The sequence below is a fragment of the Oncorhynchus nerka genome, linkage group LG25 (assembly GCF_034236695.1).
Source record: "Oncorhynchus nerka isolate Pitt River linkage group LG25, Oner_Uvic_2.0, whole genome shotgun sequence".
Classification (NCBI taxonomy): domain Eukaryota; kingdom Metazoa; phylum Chordata; class Actinopteri; order Salmoniformes; family Salmonidae; genus Oncorhynchus; species Oncorhynchus nerka.
In genome coordinates this window covers 20,350,294-20,366,598 of record NC_088420.1, presented here as the reverse complement: position 1 = coordinate 20,366,598, position 16,305 = coordinate 20,350,294, and the positions used below count along the sequence as shown (strand labels likewise).

At 39.9% G+C, this 16,305-nt stretch overlaps 1 protein-coding gene across 5 annotated transcripts; it reads right to left on the bottom strand.

Moving 5' to 3' along the window:
* Window positions 1-388: 388 nt before the first annotated feature.
* LOC115109173 (N-acetyllactosaminide beta-1,3-N-acetylglucosaminyltransferase 3-like) lies at window positions 389-14,842 on the bottom strand. 5 transcript variants are annotated; one of them, XM_029633819.2, is made up of 3 exons: window positions 14,721-14,842; window positions 14,168-14,290; window positions 7,274-8,699 (listed from the first exon to the last, which is right to left on the bottom strand). In XM_029633819.2, exon 3 carries the CDS (start codon window positions 8,687-8,689, stop codon window positions 7,529-7,531), a length of 1,161 nt encoding a protein of 386 aa, XP_029489679.1. In that variant the 5' UTR covers window positions 8,690-8,699; window positions 14,168-14,290; window positions 14,721-14,842; the 3' UTR covers window positions 7,274-7,528. The 5 variants fall into 5 exon arrangements, 4 of the variants coding, with proteins under 4 accessions (XP_029489679.1, XP_029489680.1, XP_029489678.1 ...); XM_029633820.2 differs by having other exon boundaries at window positions 14,168-14,257; XR_010461090.1 differs by lacking the exons at window positions 7,274-8,699; window positions 14,721-14,842 and adding an exon at window positions 389-685 and having other exon boundaries at window positions 14,168-14,714.
* Window positions 14,843-16,305: the final 1,463 nt, after the last annotated feature.

Genomic DNA, 16,305 nt, shown 5'->3' with positions numbered 1-16,305 from the left:
ATAACTGTGATTGGATAGGAAACAGGAGGAGGTGTGTCTTCTGATTGATGATTGATTGGTGACTGATGATTTTCACCTGTGAGGGGAGAAGGAGAGAAAAGAACACAGGATACATACACACACACCCACAGGATACCTGTATGCGTAACACTCTACAGGGCTCCGCTCTACAGCGTGACCATTCTGGACTTCCTCCAGATGGTACCTAAGGGCGGTATTCTGCTGCATTGCAGAGTCCACTTGAGCACTTAGAGTAATGATTTTGGACACGTGTCGCACTTGCTCCTTTCGGTCTCAAACTTATGTCATGGTTTACAGATAGAGGTCTTGAGTACGGAGTGTCACGAACCGGCTCAAAGACCGTAACAAAAGGGAGACAACGTGGAGATAAGGAGTAACAAAACATATATTTATTAAATAAACTAAGTACAATATACAATGGTGTGTGTAATCAGTAATCAGTAGTGTGAGTGTTTTGCATGCATGAATGTGATAATGCAGGGTGTTGAACGGTGCCAAAGCATACAACCAAAAACCACCAAGATACACAACAAAATCTGTAAAGGTGTCTGCATGGCGAGAGTCTCTTCCATGAATGGGGAAGTGGTGTATTTATCCTGGGACACACCGGGCCCAGGTGTTTCCCATGTAGCTGACGACCCTCCCATCTCCGCCCACCGGCATCCTAATAAGCAAACAAGAACAAAGAGAGAATACGGCAGACAGAGTGGGAGGGTCGTCACAGGAGCGAGAGATTCAGTGATGAGATTTCTTCCACTGGCTTAGAAATCAAGATTTCCATCTTCATCACCTGAGTTCTCTCATCATTCATTTGGTCAGCGACTTCAATGAGTTCTGCTGATTTGTCATCCAACTTAGTCATTGTGTTCATCAATTGATTTTCTTTGGTCTGCAGAATTTTGAGTAGAACCGTGTTACTCTGAGTAACGTTCAACAAAACTGCCTGCATGTTTTCAAATTGCGCACTCCTGTTTGTAGATAACTCAACAGATTTATCTAGTTTGGAGTGGACAACATCGTATTTAGTTTTGGCTAAATCGAGTTGTTCCTGGAGATGACGATTTTGTTGAAGAGTTTGTGCTCGTTCATCGTCATAAATATTTGCAATTACTTTTAATTGTTCAGATTTCAAACGCAATTCCTCGACTAGCAGAATGTTTTCATTTCCAGCTTTTGTCAGTAGTTGCTCAGTTCTCTCCACCTGTCCCCCCATGTTAGCCATGTCTGGCACGTGCTTCAGCTGTGCACTGTGGTATTGGACCGATGCCACATTTTTATGGCGATACATCGGTGCAAAACTGGGGAGAACCGTCACAAAGCCTGTGTTTGATGGATGATTTTGGAGAGCATTTGCAAATTCGGCTGTTTTTTCCGCTAATGGTATAATTAGGGTTGGTATCGCTGCTGAGGTCAGAGATCAATCCTTTTATGGGTGGAGGTTCACTAATTAGCGGAGGAGTGGTGACCACCTCTTTGATAGTTTGCTAACTCAACGGCTAAGGGTATCACTTCTGTAGTGAATAAGAGTTCAAAGTTCATACCATTCGCAACCAAAGCTCACGCTGATGTTGGCTACGTTCTGTAGTTATTATCTGAACCATTCTGACATCGGACCGTCGTCCTCACATCCTCGGAACAGGAAGTTCTATTGTCGTCAAGGGCTTATATAGGAAGGGAGAGGAGGGCGTGTTTGAAAAGTTTTATAGCCCATGTCCCTTCACAGGGCGGGCCACTGATTGAGCAGCCCTATCTTATGAAAATCCAAATCTCTCATTTTAGAAGCTAAAATCACATTTCATCCCATCACAAATCATTTCATATTCAAACATTTAAATTGAATAACAATTCCATGTGAATCCGATAACTCTGATGTGTAGACTTTCCACTGTATAGTTTATGTCATCTTATCATTGATGAGAATGTCTCAGATGACAACCGAACTGACATCATCATTAAGTACCACCGCATATGTTCAATTGTTCGGATTACCAGAATATAGTTCATTTCCCCTCACCTACTGATGTTCCCAGAAAAACAATATATGCCTTTGGGGACAGAATGACCTCCGTCGGTAGTATGAAGGTTAATGAACAACTGTAAATGTCCTGTTTAATGAGTTCTTGGAAAGCCTTAGAGAGCACTATGACCATCAAGGCATTTAGAAAACATAAAGGACTTAAAAAACATGTTTGTTTCCAACAAACTCTACAACACATACAGATGATAAAACGTTTTTTGATTGATGTCTGGACTGGAACATGACTTGAGTGAACCACCTACACACTTGTGGTTTGAAAATGCAAATTACATTTACAAAAGTAGTGTAAGAGAAGTAGTGGTGGAAAAAGCACTCAATTGTCATTCTTGAGTAAAAGTAAAGATACCTTAATAGAAAATGACTCAAGTAAAAGTGAAAGTCACCCAGTAAAATATTACTTGAGTAAAAGTCTTTGTATTTGGTTTTAAATATACTTAACTGTCAAAAGTAAATGGAATTGCTAAAATGTACTTATGTATCAAAAGAAAAAGTATAAACAATTTCAAATTCCTTATATTAAGCAAACCAGGCAGCACAATTGATTTATTTTTATTAATGGATAGCCGGGGGCACATTCCAAAACTCAGACATAATTTACAAACAAAGCATTTGTGTTTAGTGAGTCCGTCAGATCAGAGGCAGTAGGGATGACCAGGGATATTCTCTTGATAATTTCGTGAATTGGACCATTTTCCTGTCAAAATGTAACGAGTACTTTAGGGTGTCAGGGAAAATGTAAGAATTAAATCATGTGGAAGGACCACCAGAGGGCAGGCTGGGCTCACGGATAGTAGCCCAGCCAGAAATGTGAGTCAAGGTGATCAGAGGCAATTAAGCACAGCTGACGGCACTAATGACCGATTCTCTTTTCCCTACAAGAGAGAGGAGGGAACCGTCAGTGAAGGAGGAAAAATAAAGAAAAGAGTGTTTGGTCCTCTAAAGGGGAAGACGTACCTTTCGGAAGGAGAAAAGAAGACAAACTACCTCTGGGGGATGGCCACTACGAGAGGGGAGCTATCCACAAGCTAACCATTAAGACGGTGACAAATCCGTGATTTATGTCCTAGTTTAAAGACACTCGTCTTGTGTTCCTTTTTCGTGTCAAGAAGAAGATTTATGTTTTCCGTGGGAGATCATCATTGACTGTGTTGGAGTGTTTGAGTTGAAAGAAATCCCTCAATAGAGAACTTTGTTCAATTAAGAACACCTACTCCTGACTCATTTATTCCACCTTTCCGCTTTAGAGTAACACCAAATTACTTGGTCCGCTCACAATAAGTACATTATTTTCTTCAGGAATGTAGAAAAAAGTAAAAGTTGGCAAAAATATAAATAGTCACGTAAAGTACAGATACCCCAAAAAACTACATAAGTACAGTGGTGGAAAAAGTACCCAACTGTCATACTTGAGTAAAAGTAAAGATACCTTATTAGAAAATGACTCAAGTAAAAGTGAGTCACCCAGGAAATGACTACTTGAGTAAGTCTAAAAGCATTTGGTTTTAAATATACCTAAGTATAAAGAGTAAAAGTATGAATAATTAAAAATTATTTGTATTAATAAGCAAACCAGACGGTACAATTTTCTTGTTTTTTAAATTTCCGGATAGCAAGGGGCATGCTCCAACAGTCAGACATTATTTACAAACGATGAATTTGTGTTTAGTGAGTGCACCAGATCAGAGGCAGTAAGAATGACCATGGAGGTTCAGTTGATAAGTGTGTGAATTGGACCATTTTCTGTCCTGCTAAGCATTCAAAATGTAACTTTTGGACGTCAGGGAAAATGTAAGGAGTAAAAATGTCATTAGTTTCTTTAGGAATGAAGTAAAATTTGTCAAAAATATAAATGGTAAAGTGAGGTACAGAAACCCCCAATAACTACTTTAGTACTTCAAAATATGTTTACTTAAGTACAAATACTACTACTTAACCAGTGGTGTAAAGTACTTAAGTAAAAATATTTTACACTTTACACCACTGAAGGGAAGTCCTTTGTAAAAGGCTTATTTGTTTTGGTTTTCACATCTTGCGTATGCTGTTGACTGTCCAAGTTGTGCTGCGTTTAATATCCTAATGATCTATGACCTCTATCAATAAGTGAATTAGGCCATTACATAGCACACAGTATCTGATAAATTGCTCCATATCAGTGTGAGAGTGCTTTGTACTAGGACATCAATAACTGAACAGGAACAATGATTAGTAAGGGAATAGGAATATATACATTTTTTACAAAAATTATTAAAAATAAATCAATACCACCAACGCAATTTGCAACAAAAACATTGTTACACAGGAAATAATCCTGGCCTACGTGAAAAGTAGGGCCGAGCACATCGACGTGGCTGTAGTGAAGCAGGTCGAGAGCTTCAAGTTCCTTGGTGTCCACATCACCTACGATCTATCATGGTCCAAACACATCAAGACAGTTGTGAAGAGGGCACGACAAAACCTTTTCCCCCTCAGGAGACTGAAAAGATTTGGCATGGGTCCCCAGATCCTCAAAAGGTTCTACAGCTGCACCATCAAGAACATCCTGCCAGTTGCATCACCGCCTGGTATGGCAACTGCTCTGCATCTGACAGTAAGGCGCTACAGAGGGTAATGCATACGGCCCAGTACATCACTGGGGCCAAGCTTCCTTCCATCCAGGACCTATATAATAGGCAGTGTCAGAGGAAAGCCCATAAAATTGTCAGAGACTCCAGTCACCCAAGTCATAGACTGTTTTCTCTGCTGCCGCACGGCAAGCATACCGGAGCACCAAGTCTAGGACCAAGAGGCTCCTTAACAGCTTCTTCCCCCAAGCCATAAGACTGCTGAACAATTAATCAAATGGCCATTGACCCCCCCCCCCCCCCATTTGTTTTGAAGATAGCTGCTACTCGCTGTTTATTATCTATGCATAGTGACTTCACCCTTACCTACATGTCCAAATGACCTCTAACCTGTACCCCCACACACTGACTCGGTACCGGTACCCCTGTATATAGCCTCGTTATTGTGTTACTTTTTATTATTTTTTACTATAGTTTATTTGTTAAGTATTTTTCTTAACTCTTTTTGAACTGCACTGTTGGTTAAGGGCTCGTAAGTATGCATTTCACAGTAAGGTCTATACTTGTATTCGGCGCATGTGACAAATAAAGTTTGATTTGATTGATTTGACAAATAACTTATTGTCTAATGTTTTTATTTTGAAGTCGACCACAAACATTTCCTGCCCAATCGTCACACAGCTAGCAATGAGGAAGCGGCCCAGAAGCGGCCGGAACTGATTGAATCGGGTGTTGGACTCGGCCCGGAATCAAAATGAATGATTGCCCAGAATTGGCCCAAGTACATCGGGCCGTACATTTTATACATACAAATTATACCGATCCACAAAAAAACCCATTTTGTGTCAGAGGAAACACCATACACTTGATGGGACAAGGATATCCCGGCCGGCCAAACCCTCCCCTAACTCGGACGACGCCGGGCCAGTTTTTCGTCGTCTCATGGATCTCCCGGTCACGACCGGCACGGGTCTCGAACCAGCATCTGTGATGCAGTGTCTTAGACCGCTCCGCCACTCAGGAGGCTCCATCCACAAAGTTTTTAATGCTTATCAATTTCCTTGCACAAAGTATCAAAATACTACACAGAACATTTAAATGTTAATTGTATTTTTTGATCACAGAAACAATGAGAAAATATGGAAAATAAATAATGAAATGTTAATTATATAAAGCAGCCCATGTAATCATCCACTGTGCAAGTTGGGCAGGATTGTTCTGAGTTTAGCGGGTGGTGGGGGATTCCTGAGGCATTGTAGTTACACAAGTGAAAAATGTTAAGAAAATGATTAATCAAGAATGTGTTGTGAATCGTTTACTTTAATAATAATGCCAGCTGTCAAATATAGATAGATCCATCATTGTCCAAACATCCACAGAAATACAAAACTTGTGTCGTTGAAAAGATACCGCCTACTGTACGTCAGTTCCCTTTCTACACTTATACTACACTTATTCTATTCTCAATATGGGGAGGTACAGTATGTAGCCTAGTGGTTAGAGTGTTGGGCCAGTAACCAAAAGGTTGCTGAATCAAATCCCTGTGCTGACAAAAATCTGTCCTTCTACCCCTGAGCAGAATGACAGTTAACCCACTTCCCCGGGCAATGTCGATTAAGGCAGCCCCCCGCACCTCTCTGATTCAGAGGGGTTGGGATAAATGTGGAAGACACATTTCAGTTGAACAAATGACTAAGTATCCCCCTTTGCCAATACAGTATCAGGCACTTGTAATAACAGAATGTTGTTTGTATGCTTCCAAAAGTTGTTTTATTTAACTAGGCAAGTCCGTTAAGAACAGATTCTTATTTACAATGACAGCCTACCGGGGAACAGTGGGTTAACTGCCTTGTTCAGGGGCAGAACAACAGATTCTTACCTCGTCAGCTCAGGGATTCAATCCAGCAACCTTTCGTTTACTGGCCCAATGCTCTAACCACTAGGTTACCTGCCATCCCATGTCTCTACTTGGTTTATGTAATAATAGTATTACTTTCATACTATAAATGTTAAAATGTGTGGCTACAGCTGAAGTACTGAAGAGAAAAGGATGACAGATTCTGAGTAGGCTCCCGAGTGGCGCAGCGGTATCACATCCTGCCTTGATTGGGAGTCCTATAGGGCAGTGCATAATTTGCCCAGCGTCATCTGGGTTTGGCTGGGGTAGGCTGTCATTGTAAATAAGAACTGACTTGCCTGGTTAAATCAAATATGAATTCATGAAATCCATTGTTTATGGTGATCTGCAGTGGAAATTATTGTGAAATATGGCTTATTTGTGGTCCGGTGGGTTTATGAACAATAAAAACATATACTTTATAAACATATACATATACTCAATAATATTTACCTCAATTACTTAACAACAATCGCCAGAATGAGCTAAAGCCATACACATGGCAAAAATCAAAAATGCATTTTATTTTATTAGCGTTTGATATAGAATCAATATCATATATATTTTTTAATATGCATGTTTTAATTTATTAAATAGAAAGAAGTGATACTGACTTAAAACAATGCATTATATAAACTTTGATCATTTCTATGTACATACACAGAAGAAGCAATCAATCACCACCTTCCGGAGACACCTGAAACCCCACCTCTTTAAGGAATACATAGGATAGGATAAAGTAATCCTTCTCCCCCCCTTAAAAGACCTAGATGCACTATTGTAAAGTGGCTGTTCCACTGGATGTCATAAGGTGAAAGCACCAATTTGTAAGTCGCTCTGGATAAGAGCGTCTGCTAAATGACTTAAATGTAAATGTAAATGATAATTTACATCTTAAAATTAGTCTGTATTTACAACAACAAAAACAACTTTCAGACATCACACATGTTTGGGAAAAAAAGACTGGAAAAACAAACCTCAACAGGCAACTGATTTCAACAGGACAGATGGCTAAAGAGAACCTTGCGAATTACTACATCTCAAGTTAGGTTCATGTATTCCGTGCCACATAATATATATCTGATGAGGCAGAAATCTGTGTACTAAAATGATTTCCCTGTAATAACAAGGATCGTAAGTGTCCACGTTTTGGGAGGGGACATGAAGTCCAGCAGTCCTGACTCCGAAATGGGACTCTGGCCCAAGACCAGCCTTTTCCAGACACATTCCCATGTAGACATCATCAATTGGCAAAATGGGAATGGTATGGGTCATTTTGTAAATGACCATAGCTGTGTTTCCAGAGAGCAGGAAGCCCCCTCCCCCACAGTAAGGGGGATATGAGTCTGACTCTTGAACCTGGACTGGGACATAGTATTTGCTCCCTGACTCTCTAATGGGTCCTACATAGCGGATTAGATGACCTGCAAAAAGGTGCTTGTCACCATCATTGTCTTTTAGACTCTGAAGGTAGTCCACCATGTTATCTGTGTTGGCGAAGATATCATCGTCACCGTTGAGGAGAAATCGGGCCTGGCGGCAGTTCTTGTCCATCCATTCTAAGAACAAAATCTGCTTCAGGGTGAGGTTGAAGAAGGAGTCGTTGAAGTCCCACTGCAAGATGTCATTATGCTCACGGTTCTCCAGTCGTAGAAGCTTATTTAGCTTGCGCTTCTCAAAGCCTGTGCCTGTTGTTCCCGAGAGAAAAATCCTGTGAATCCAGACTCCATTCTGCAGTCTCTCCTTGGCCCAGGTTTTCCGTAGTACCTCACGGCGGTCATAATTCGCAGGTGAGCTTTTTATGACCAGCAGAAGAAAGACGTCAGCAGACTTGTGAGGGCCTCCACATTTATCAGGTACATCCAGCAGCATTGGGAAGTGGCGGCAGTGACGATAGAAAAGGAAGTCTTGGATGTGAACTGGCAGAGAGGAAAACGCTGACACATTGGCCGCAGACTCATTCCGTTCACAATGGCCCCAGGTAGAAACACCTGCGCTCTCACTGGTTGGTTTCTGAGGTCTGTTTTGATAGGTTGATTCCCTCCTGTTTATCTGGAAATGGTTTGAGGGTTTTTTAGGACGAATGTCCTCTTTAATAAAAATTATGACCAAGCACAGAATGCTGATCACAAGTAAAGCTGTTGACTCAAGCAAACGAGACAACCTTCTCATTTTTGTTGCTCTGTAATGAGAAAAAACAAGGCATTAAAGGTACAAAATGGGCCAGAGATTAAGTGCCCTCTGTAATTACTGGAACAGTGACACATTTTGTTGTTGTTTTGGCTCAGTACTCCAGCACTCTGACTATGAGGTTAAATTGCAGACTGGCAGTTTTAATTTGAAGATATTTTCATCCATGGGCTCCTGTGTGGCGCAGCGGTTTAAGGTACTGCATCTGAGTGCAAGAGGCGTCACTACAGTCCCTGGTTTGAATTCAGGCTGTATCACATCTGGCTGTGATTGGGAGTCCCATAGGGTGGTTCACAATTGGTTCAGCGTGGTCCAGGTTTGGCTGGGGTAGGCAGTCATTGTAAATAAGAATTTGTTCTTAACTGACTTGCCTGGTTAAATACATTTTAAAAATCAGGTGAACCGTTTATAAATTACAGCACTCAAAAGTATTGAGACAAGGTCACTTATGTGTGTTAAAATAGTCAAAAGTTTAGTATTTGGTCCCATATTCCTAGCACTCAACGATTATATCAAGCTTGTGATTCCACCAACTTGTTGGATGCATTTGCTTTTTGTTTTGGTTGTGTTTCAGATTATTTTGTGCCAAAACCAGATTAATGGTAATAATGTAATTTTGGAGTCACTTTTATTGTAAATAAGTTTGACAGGATTTGGTTTTTCTATATATGTTTTGAGGTTGGACTAGCACATATAGCGCATGAGAAGTAGGGCGCACCGACTGGTGTTATCTCATTAGTCAGTATGTATTTCACCTGTGCTGGGTAGTCCATCTAGTTAGTCTGAATGAGGTTTCACCTGTGTTGGCATTTAAGAGTGGCTGGCCCAGTGCTCAGTTGCCTTGAGAAATGTGCAGGGTTAACACCTTTAGTTGGCTCTCCCCATTTTGATTTCTAGACAAACAATATTTTATCTGATCTGTCCTGTTTTTGCTTTGTGCCACTTTTTGGTTTGCTTCCTGTCTTTAAGGTTGGTGTGGGTTTTTATTCTGTTTGCTTCTTCTTAGGCAAATATGGGTGTATTTTAGGTTACAGTTGTTGTTGCTAGTCTACTTTCAGTGGACACACCCATGAGTGTCTTTTAGAACCCCTCCTAAAACCCCACCTGTTCCATTTTGGTTGTCAGTCTTTCTTTGTTAGTTCCCCTTTCTGTTTGAGTGACGTTATTTGGTTTTCTTGCTGGGGAACATAACAATATTATCCAAAACAAAGTGCATATGCATCCAACAAGTTTGTAGAGTCAAAGGCTTGATGTAATCATTGTGTGCCAGGAATATGGGACCAAATACTAAACTTTTGACTACTTTCATACACAAATAGGGGGCGGCAGGGTAGCCTAGTGGTTAGAGCGTTGGACTAGTAACCGGAAGGTTGCAAGTTCAAAGTTCAAGGTACAAATCTGTCGTTCTGCCCCTGAACAGGCAGTTAACCCACTGTTCCTAGGCCGTCATTGAAAATAAGATTTTGTTCTTAACTGACTTGCCTAGTTAAATAAAGGTAAAATAAAAATAAGTGAATTTGTCCCAATACTTTTGGTCCCCTAAAATGGGGTGACTATGTACAAAAAGTGCTGTAATTTCCAAACGGTTCACCCGATATGGATGGAATTACCCTCAAATTAAAGCTGACAGTCTGCATTTTAACTTCAGTCATATCATTCAAAATCCAAAGTGCTGGATACATCGCCAAAACAACAACAAAATGGTCACTGTCCCAATAATTACAGAGGACACTTTACATGTGTGTGTGTGACACGCTGGTGTGTTTACTGTAAACAGATGTTCCCAACTTCGGTCCTGTTGGGTGTACTCGAACACCGGAGTTGGGAACCACTGCTGTATGATATGTCCCCCGTACAAATAACTATTTTAGATGACACAGTGTTAACTTAAAGCCAAAACCATTTTTGCAGTTGCATGCCCAAAATATGTCTGCAGAAAACTTGTTTAACAACATGTTAGCATCCTGTAGTCACCTCTTCACTGTTGATGTTGAGACTGGTGTTTTGAAGGTACTATTTAATGAAGCTGCCAGTTGAGGACTTGTGAGGCGTCTGTTTCTCAAACTAGACACTATAATGTAGTTGTCCTCTTGCTCAATTGTGCACTGGGGCCTCCCACTCCTCTTTCTATGCTGGTTAGAGCCTGTTTGCGCTGTTCTGTGAAGGGAGTAGTACACATCGTTGTATGTAATCTTCAGTGTCTTGACAATTTCTCGCATGGAATAGCCTTCATTTCTCAGAACAAGAATAGACTGACGAGTTTCAGAAGGAAATGATTTCTTCCTGGCCATTTTGAGCCTGTAATCGAACCCACAAATGCTGATGCTGCAGATACTCAACTAGTCTAAAGGCCAGTTTTATTGCTTCTTTAATCAGACCGACAGATTTCAGCTATTCTTTACAACATTAACAATGTCTACACTGTATTTCTGATCAATTTGATGTTCTTTTAATGGACAAAAAATGTGCTTTTTTTTTCAAAAACAAGGACATTTCTAAGTGATCCCAAACTCTGGAATGGTAGTGTATGTAAATTGTAAAGTATTTTTCGTTATGTGTCGGATCCCAGTGGATCCCAGTGGCGTCGGCTAATGGGGATATGTATACCCGTACATTTCCCTGACACCAAAAAGTACTTGTTACATTTTGAATGCTCAGGCAGGACATAATTATGGTCCAATTCACAAACCTATCAATATAACGCGTTGTCATCCCTACTGCCTCTGATCTGGAGGACTCACTAAACACAAATACTGACCCTGTCTGTCTATAAATAAATAGAAATGTAAAAAAGGAAATTGTGCCATCTGGTTTGCTTGATATAATGAATTTGATGTATAGCATTTACTTTTGCTCAATTATGACAATTGACTGCTTTTTCCACCAATGCAGACAGGTTGCCTCCCGCATCAATAACCCAAGGACATTGATTTGAACCAATCATAGACGTTCCGAGACGTCCACAGACATCCGGTCCGGCATACATTTGGGGTCTACGGACAATTCCTTCGACCTCATGGCTTTGTTTTTGCTCTGACATGCACTGTTCACCGTGGGACCTTATATAGACAGGTGTGTGCCTTTCCAAATCATATCCAATCAATTTAATTGACCACAGGTGGACTCCAAACAAGTTGTAGAAACAGCTCAAAAATGATCAATGGAAACAGGATGCACCTGAGCTCAATTTCGAGTCTCATAGCAAAGGGTCTGAATACTTATGAAAATAAGGTATTTTTAAAATGTTTTTTTTATTATTATAAATTAAAATTAATGCTTTGTCATTATGGGGCATTGTGTGTAGATTGATGAGGGGAAAAAAATATTTGATCCAATTTAGAATAAGGCTGCAATGTAACAAGGGAAGGGGTCTGAATACATATTGAATGCACTGTATGGATCTGTGCCATTCACTTTGAACTGGACTGTTTTTACAGCATGAGTGGTTGTGAGTAGATGCGCTTGTTTTGAGATCAAAGTGAGAGCTACATGTAGCGATGTGTGCACATTTGTACATTTCCTCATAACCTTTGCTAGTTAGTGAGTTATTAGCCCAGGTATAGATCATTTGTAGTCAGCAATGGGGGAGTGATGGCTTCTTACAAGAGCACAAAACGTGTCATTTCTTAGGTAAAGAGATTTTTTTTGTCTTAAAGAGGAAGTGTTGTCTATTGAGACATGCGTGAATAAGCTAAGTAGCCAATAGGCAGAGGGTAGCATAATTTGTCTGATTCTCTTTAATAATGGTATGGAACTAATGAGGAATTTTATTTTGTAAAGTGGTTTCTTGCATCAAACAACACAATATTTTCAGTCACGTCCTTGTCTGAAGGACAAGTGGATAAACAGGTTAATGTCAAGCCCTGTATGTTTTTCTTCAAAAAGTCTCATGGAATGTAGGCCTACGTTGAACACCACACATTGGCTGCTACTGTAGGCTGAACGATAGAACAGTTATTTCCATGTTATGGGATGCATTTTCTCCATTGCTTTTGTTGATAGGCCACTATGGTAGGCCTACGTTATGATCACATATCCACAGTAGCCTACATGACCACTGTTAAAACAAACTTAAAGTGGGTACAGCCTCAGTGTTCACAGTAAACGCACGCCGGAAGTTGCATTGAATTTTCACAACTTTCAAGTTTGCACCCTCAGCCCCGAAATTTGCTCAGTGATAAAAAAAAATGTTAACCGAATATTGGTCCGAACCGGACCAAATCTAAACCAATCATTGACATCTAGGTTTCGCAAGTTTGGACAGCACAGTACAGCAAAATACAGTACAGCACAGCAGAGTACATTACAGTACACATTACAGTAAAGAAAAGAACAGTACAATACAGTAGCGCACACTAGAGTACAGTAAAGTATAGTGTACTGTATTGTACCCTACTTAACTTTAAAGTACTCTACTGAACTGTACTCTACTGAATTAAACTATACTCCTCTACTGAATTAAACTCTACTGTACAGTACCGTACTGCGCTATACTCTAAATTAAACTATGCTGTACCCTACTGTACTGTACTTTAATGTACTCTAATGAATTAAACTGTACGGTACCATACTGTACTGTACTCTTCTGTGTTATACTGTGCTCTACTGTACTAAACTGTGACGTGATGTTCAAACTTGTGAAACAGCCTAGACTTCTATGATTCGGACAGATTTGGATATGGTCTGCACCGACCAAATTTGTACTTGTTTTGGGGCCGAGCTCATTAGAATAATACCCAGCGTGCTTTGCAAGTGTTTGTTTTTACATTTACATCGGCAGACACTTTTATCCAGAGTGACTTAAAGTCAATGCATTCAACTTACGTAGATAAACCACACCATATCGCAGTCAATAAAAAAAAAAAAAATCTGTGACAGTTATTGTAGTTGAAGTGGTCTGCTGGTTTATTCTGTACGTTAAAAGTATTTTGAACATCATTACTGCTAGTTTCAAAGCAATTCAAAAATCTAGCATAAGTGCATGTAATAGGAGAAATAACAAATATTTTGTTGCAATCTTCAGTTGGCTATTATTTCATATTAAGAGGCGTGAAAAAGTATGCTTGTGATATAATGCTTACTTCATTGAGAATGTATAGCAGTTGAAATCTGGCCATACAATCAATGGCTGAAATATAAATATTTTCAATGTACAGAAAATAGTTCATTTTTTATGTCCATATAAGACATATTTACGACTTCCAGAAAATATGTCTTCTAACCTTTCATTCAGCACCTGAGACACACTTGATGTCAACGTCCGGAAAATACGCATAAAAGTCATTGCGCTTAATGGTAATGTTTCGACATACAACGTGCTGCATACATGCATACTTAGTGCTGTTGAAATAGGTCTGGGATTTCCAAGACTAGATGTTGACAGACAAAATAGGTCTACACACCCACTGTTCAAGTACTTGTAGAACTACAATTATTACAAATACATAATAAGCTACTGACCAATTTGAGCGAGTCAGAGTTCCTGTGTTGGTGAATGTTTTTCCTTCATTGACAATCAGGATAGGAGTGTCCCAGTCAGTCATGCACAATCTGAAAATACGCCCGTTTTAAGACCACCACAGACTGTGGTAATTCGCTGTTATAATACATTTTTAGCAAACAGTGAATTTATAGGTTAACACTTTCTTATAATAACCACATTTGCCTTTGCCACAGTAATAAAACAAACGTCTCATACACGAGTAGCTATTGCGCTATTAATTCATCAAGTTTTCTCTGGGTAGCCTAAGGATCTGCATGACTTTATTATAATTGTATTGGACCGTCCAAAAGCAGTTTATTTGTTTGTTCGCATGTATAATTTTGAACTGGCACAAATAATGACTTTTTCGAGATTATTAGGCTATTAGATTAATATAAAATATGCCTACAAACGAACAAATATGGAATCTGTATTTCTAGTATGATAAACTTACAGTATAAAACCCATTCATAATCATAGAAAATGAGAATCTCCCTATTTCCAGTGCACATTAAAGTCGTTGTCTATTACCTTTTCTGCCTGCGTCCTATTGTCAGAACGGCTGGAACATGTGTTGCCTTTGCTCAGGAAATCCGTTTAAAAATGCACTTGCTCGTGAGCGCTAGGTGTTGTAAGTGCACTTGCTCCTGAGCATTGGCCTCTATCTGCCAGTTAGATTTTATGTTGCTGCTTTGAGCGCCTTCGTCAACCAAAGTCCCAACCTTAGACTATGAGAAATGTCGTGTATTAATTAAAGGTGGCAATCTGCGATTGCTACATTAATTTGTGATAAACTCAATAATGCTATACATCAATTAATGATATACTGTGTAACTTAAACTCACGTAAACTCGTACATCGCCTTGGTCCATACAATTGCCCTTATTTTATACAAAAACGTAATACTTCCAGATCAACTGTAATGTCAATACCATTGTAAAGACAATTTCTCCCCTTTCCAACAGAATCAATTACATGACCTAAACGCTGCCCGTTTCTGCTGGTCGGGTGGGGATGTCTTGTTTTGCACACTTTGTACAAAATAATAAAATGCAGTACTATAGGATATTTCTTAACGTAGCTCTTTATTTTGTCAGGAAGGTTGGAGCGAGCGGTCGCATCCGCGCTTCGGTCTGCTTCGGTCTGCAGGTTGTATAACTTTTCATTACATTTCATTACATTTCATTATAGTACAACGGTTTGATTTGTCTAATCTTAGCAATTTCTTCTTAGCTAGCTACATAGCCGTCTTTGTATCAAAGATAATTGCGTAATTATCGTATTTCGTCGTCCTCCTATCTGCCCAGCAGCTAGCCAGTTAGCAAACGTTCACCGTCTACCGTAGCACTGTAGTAACTATCACACTCAACTGAACGACTTGATTAGTGTAGTGTTAGCTAGCTACATAGTTGTCTTTGCTGTCTTCGTATCCAAGATAATTGTGTAGTTTAGAGTGTGTAGTCTTAGAGTGACTATCTTAATTTACAGAGGTTAGCTAGCCAGCTATTTGTCGTCCTTAACGTAGGAGTCACTCCTAGCTAGCCAACAGCTAGCCAACGTCTACTGAATAGAATTTTCGCATTCCGGTCGCATTCCGCTTCGCTCCACAGGTAGTATCACATTTTCATTTCATTTCATTACAGTCCCAACGGTGTGATTTGTTTGATCGTAGCTAGCTACATAGCTAGCTACATAGCCGTCTTTGTTTCAAAGATAATTGTGTAGTCTAGAGCGATTTCCTAGGTTAGCTAGCCAGCTATTGTCGTTCTTTTAACGCAACGTAACGTAATCAACACTGCTAGCTAGCCAGCTAGCCCCCGAATAGCAGCATTGTAGAAACTTTACACTCAACGGAACGACTTGATTAGTGTAGTGTCAACAACGCAGCCACTGCCAGCTAGCCTACAAAGTCAACAATGCAGCCACTGCCAGCTAGCCTACCTCAGCAGTACTGTATCATTTTAATCATTTTAGTCAATTAGATTCTTGCTACGTAAGCTTAACTTTCTGAACATTCGAGACGTGTAGTCCACTTGTCATTCCAATCTCCTTTGCATTAGCGTAGCCTCTTCTCTAGCCTGTCAATTATGTGTCTGTCTATCCCTGTTCTCTCCTC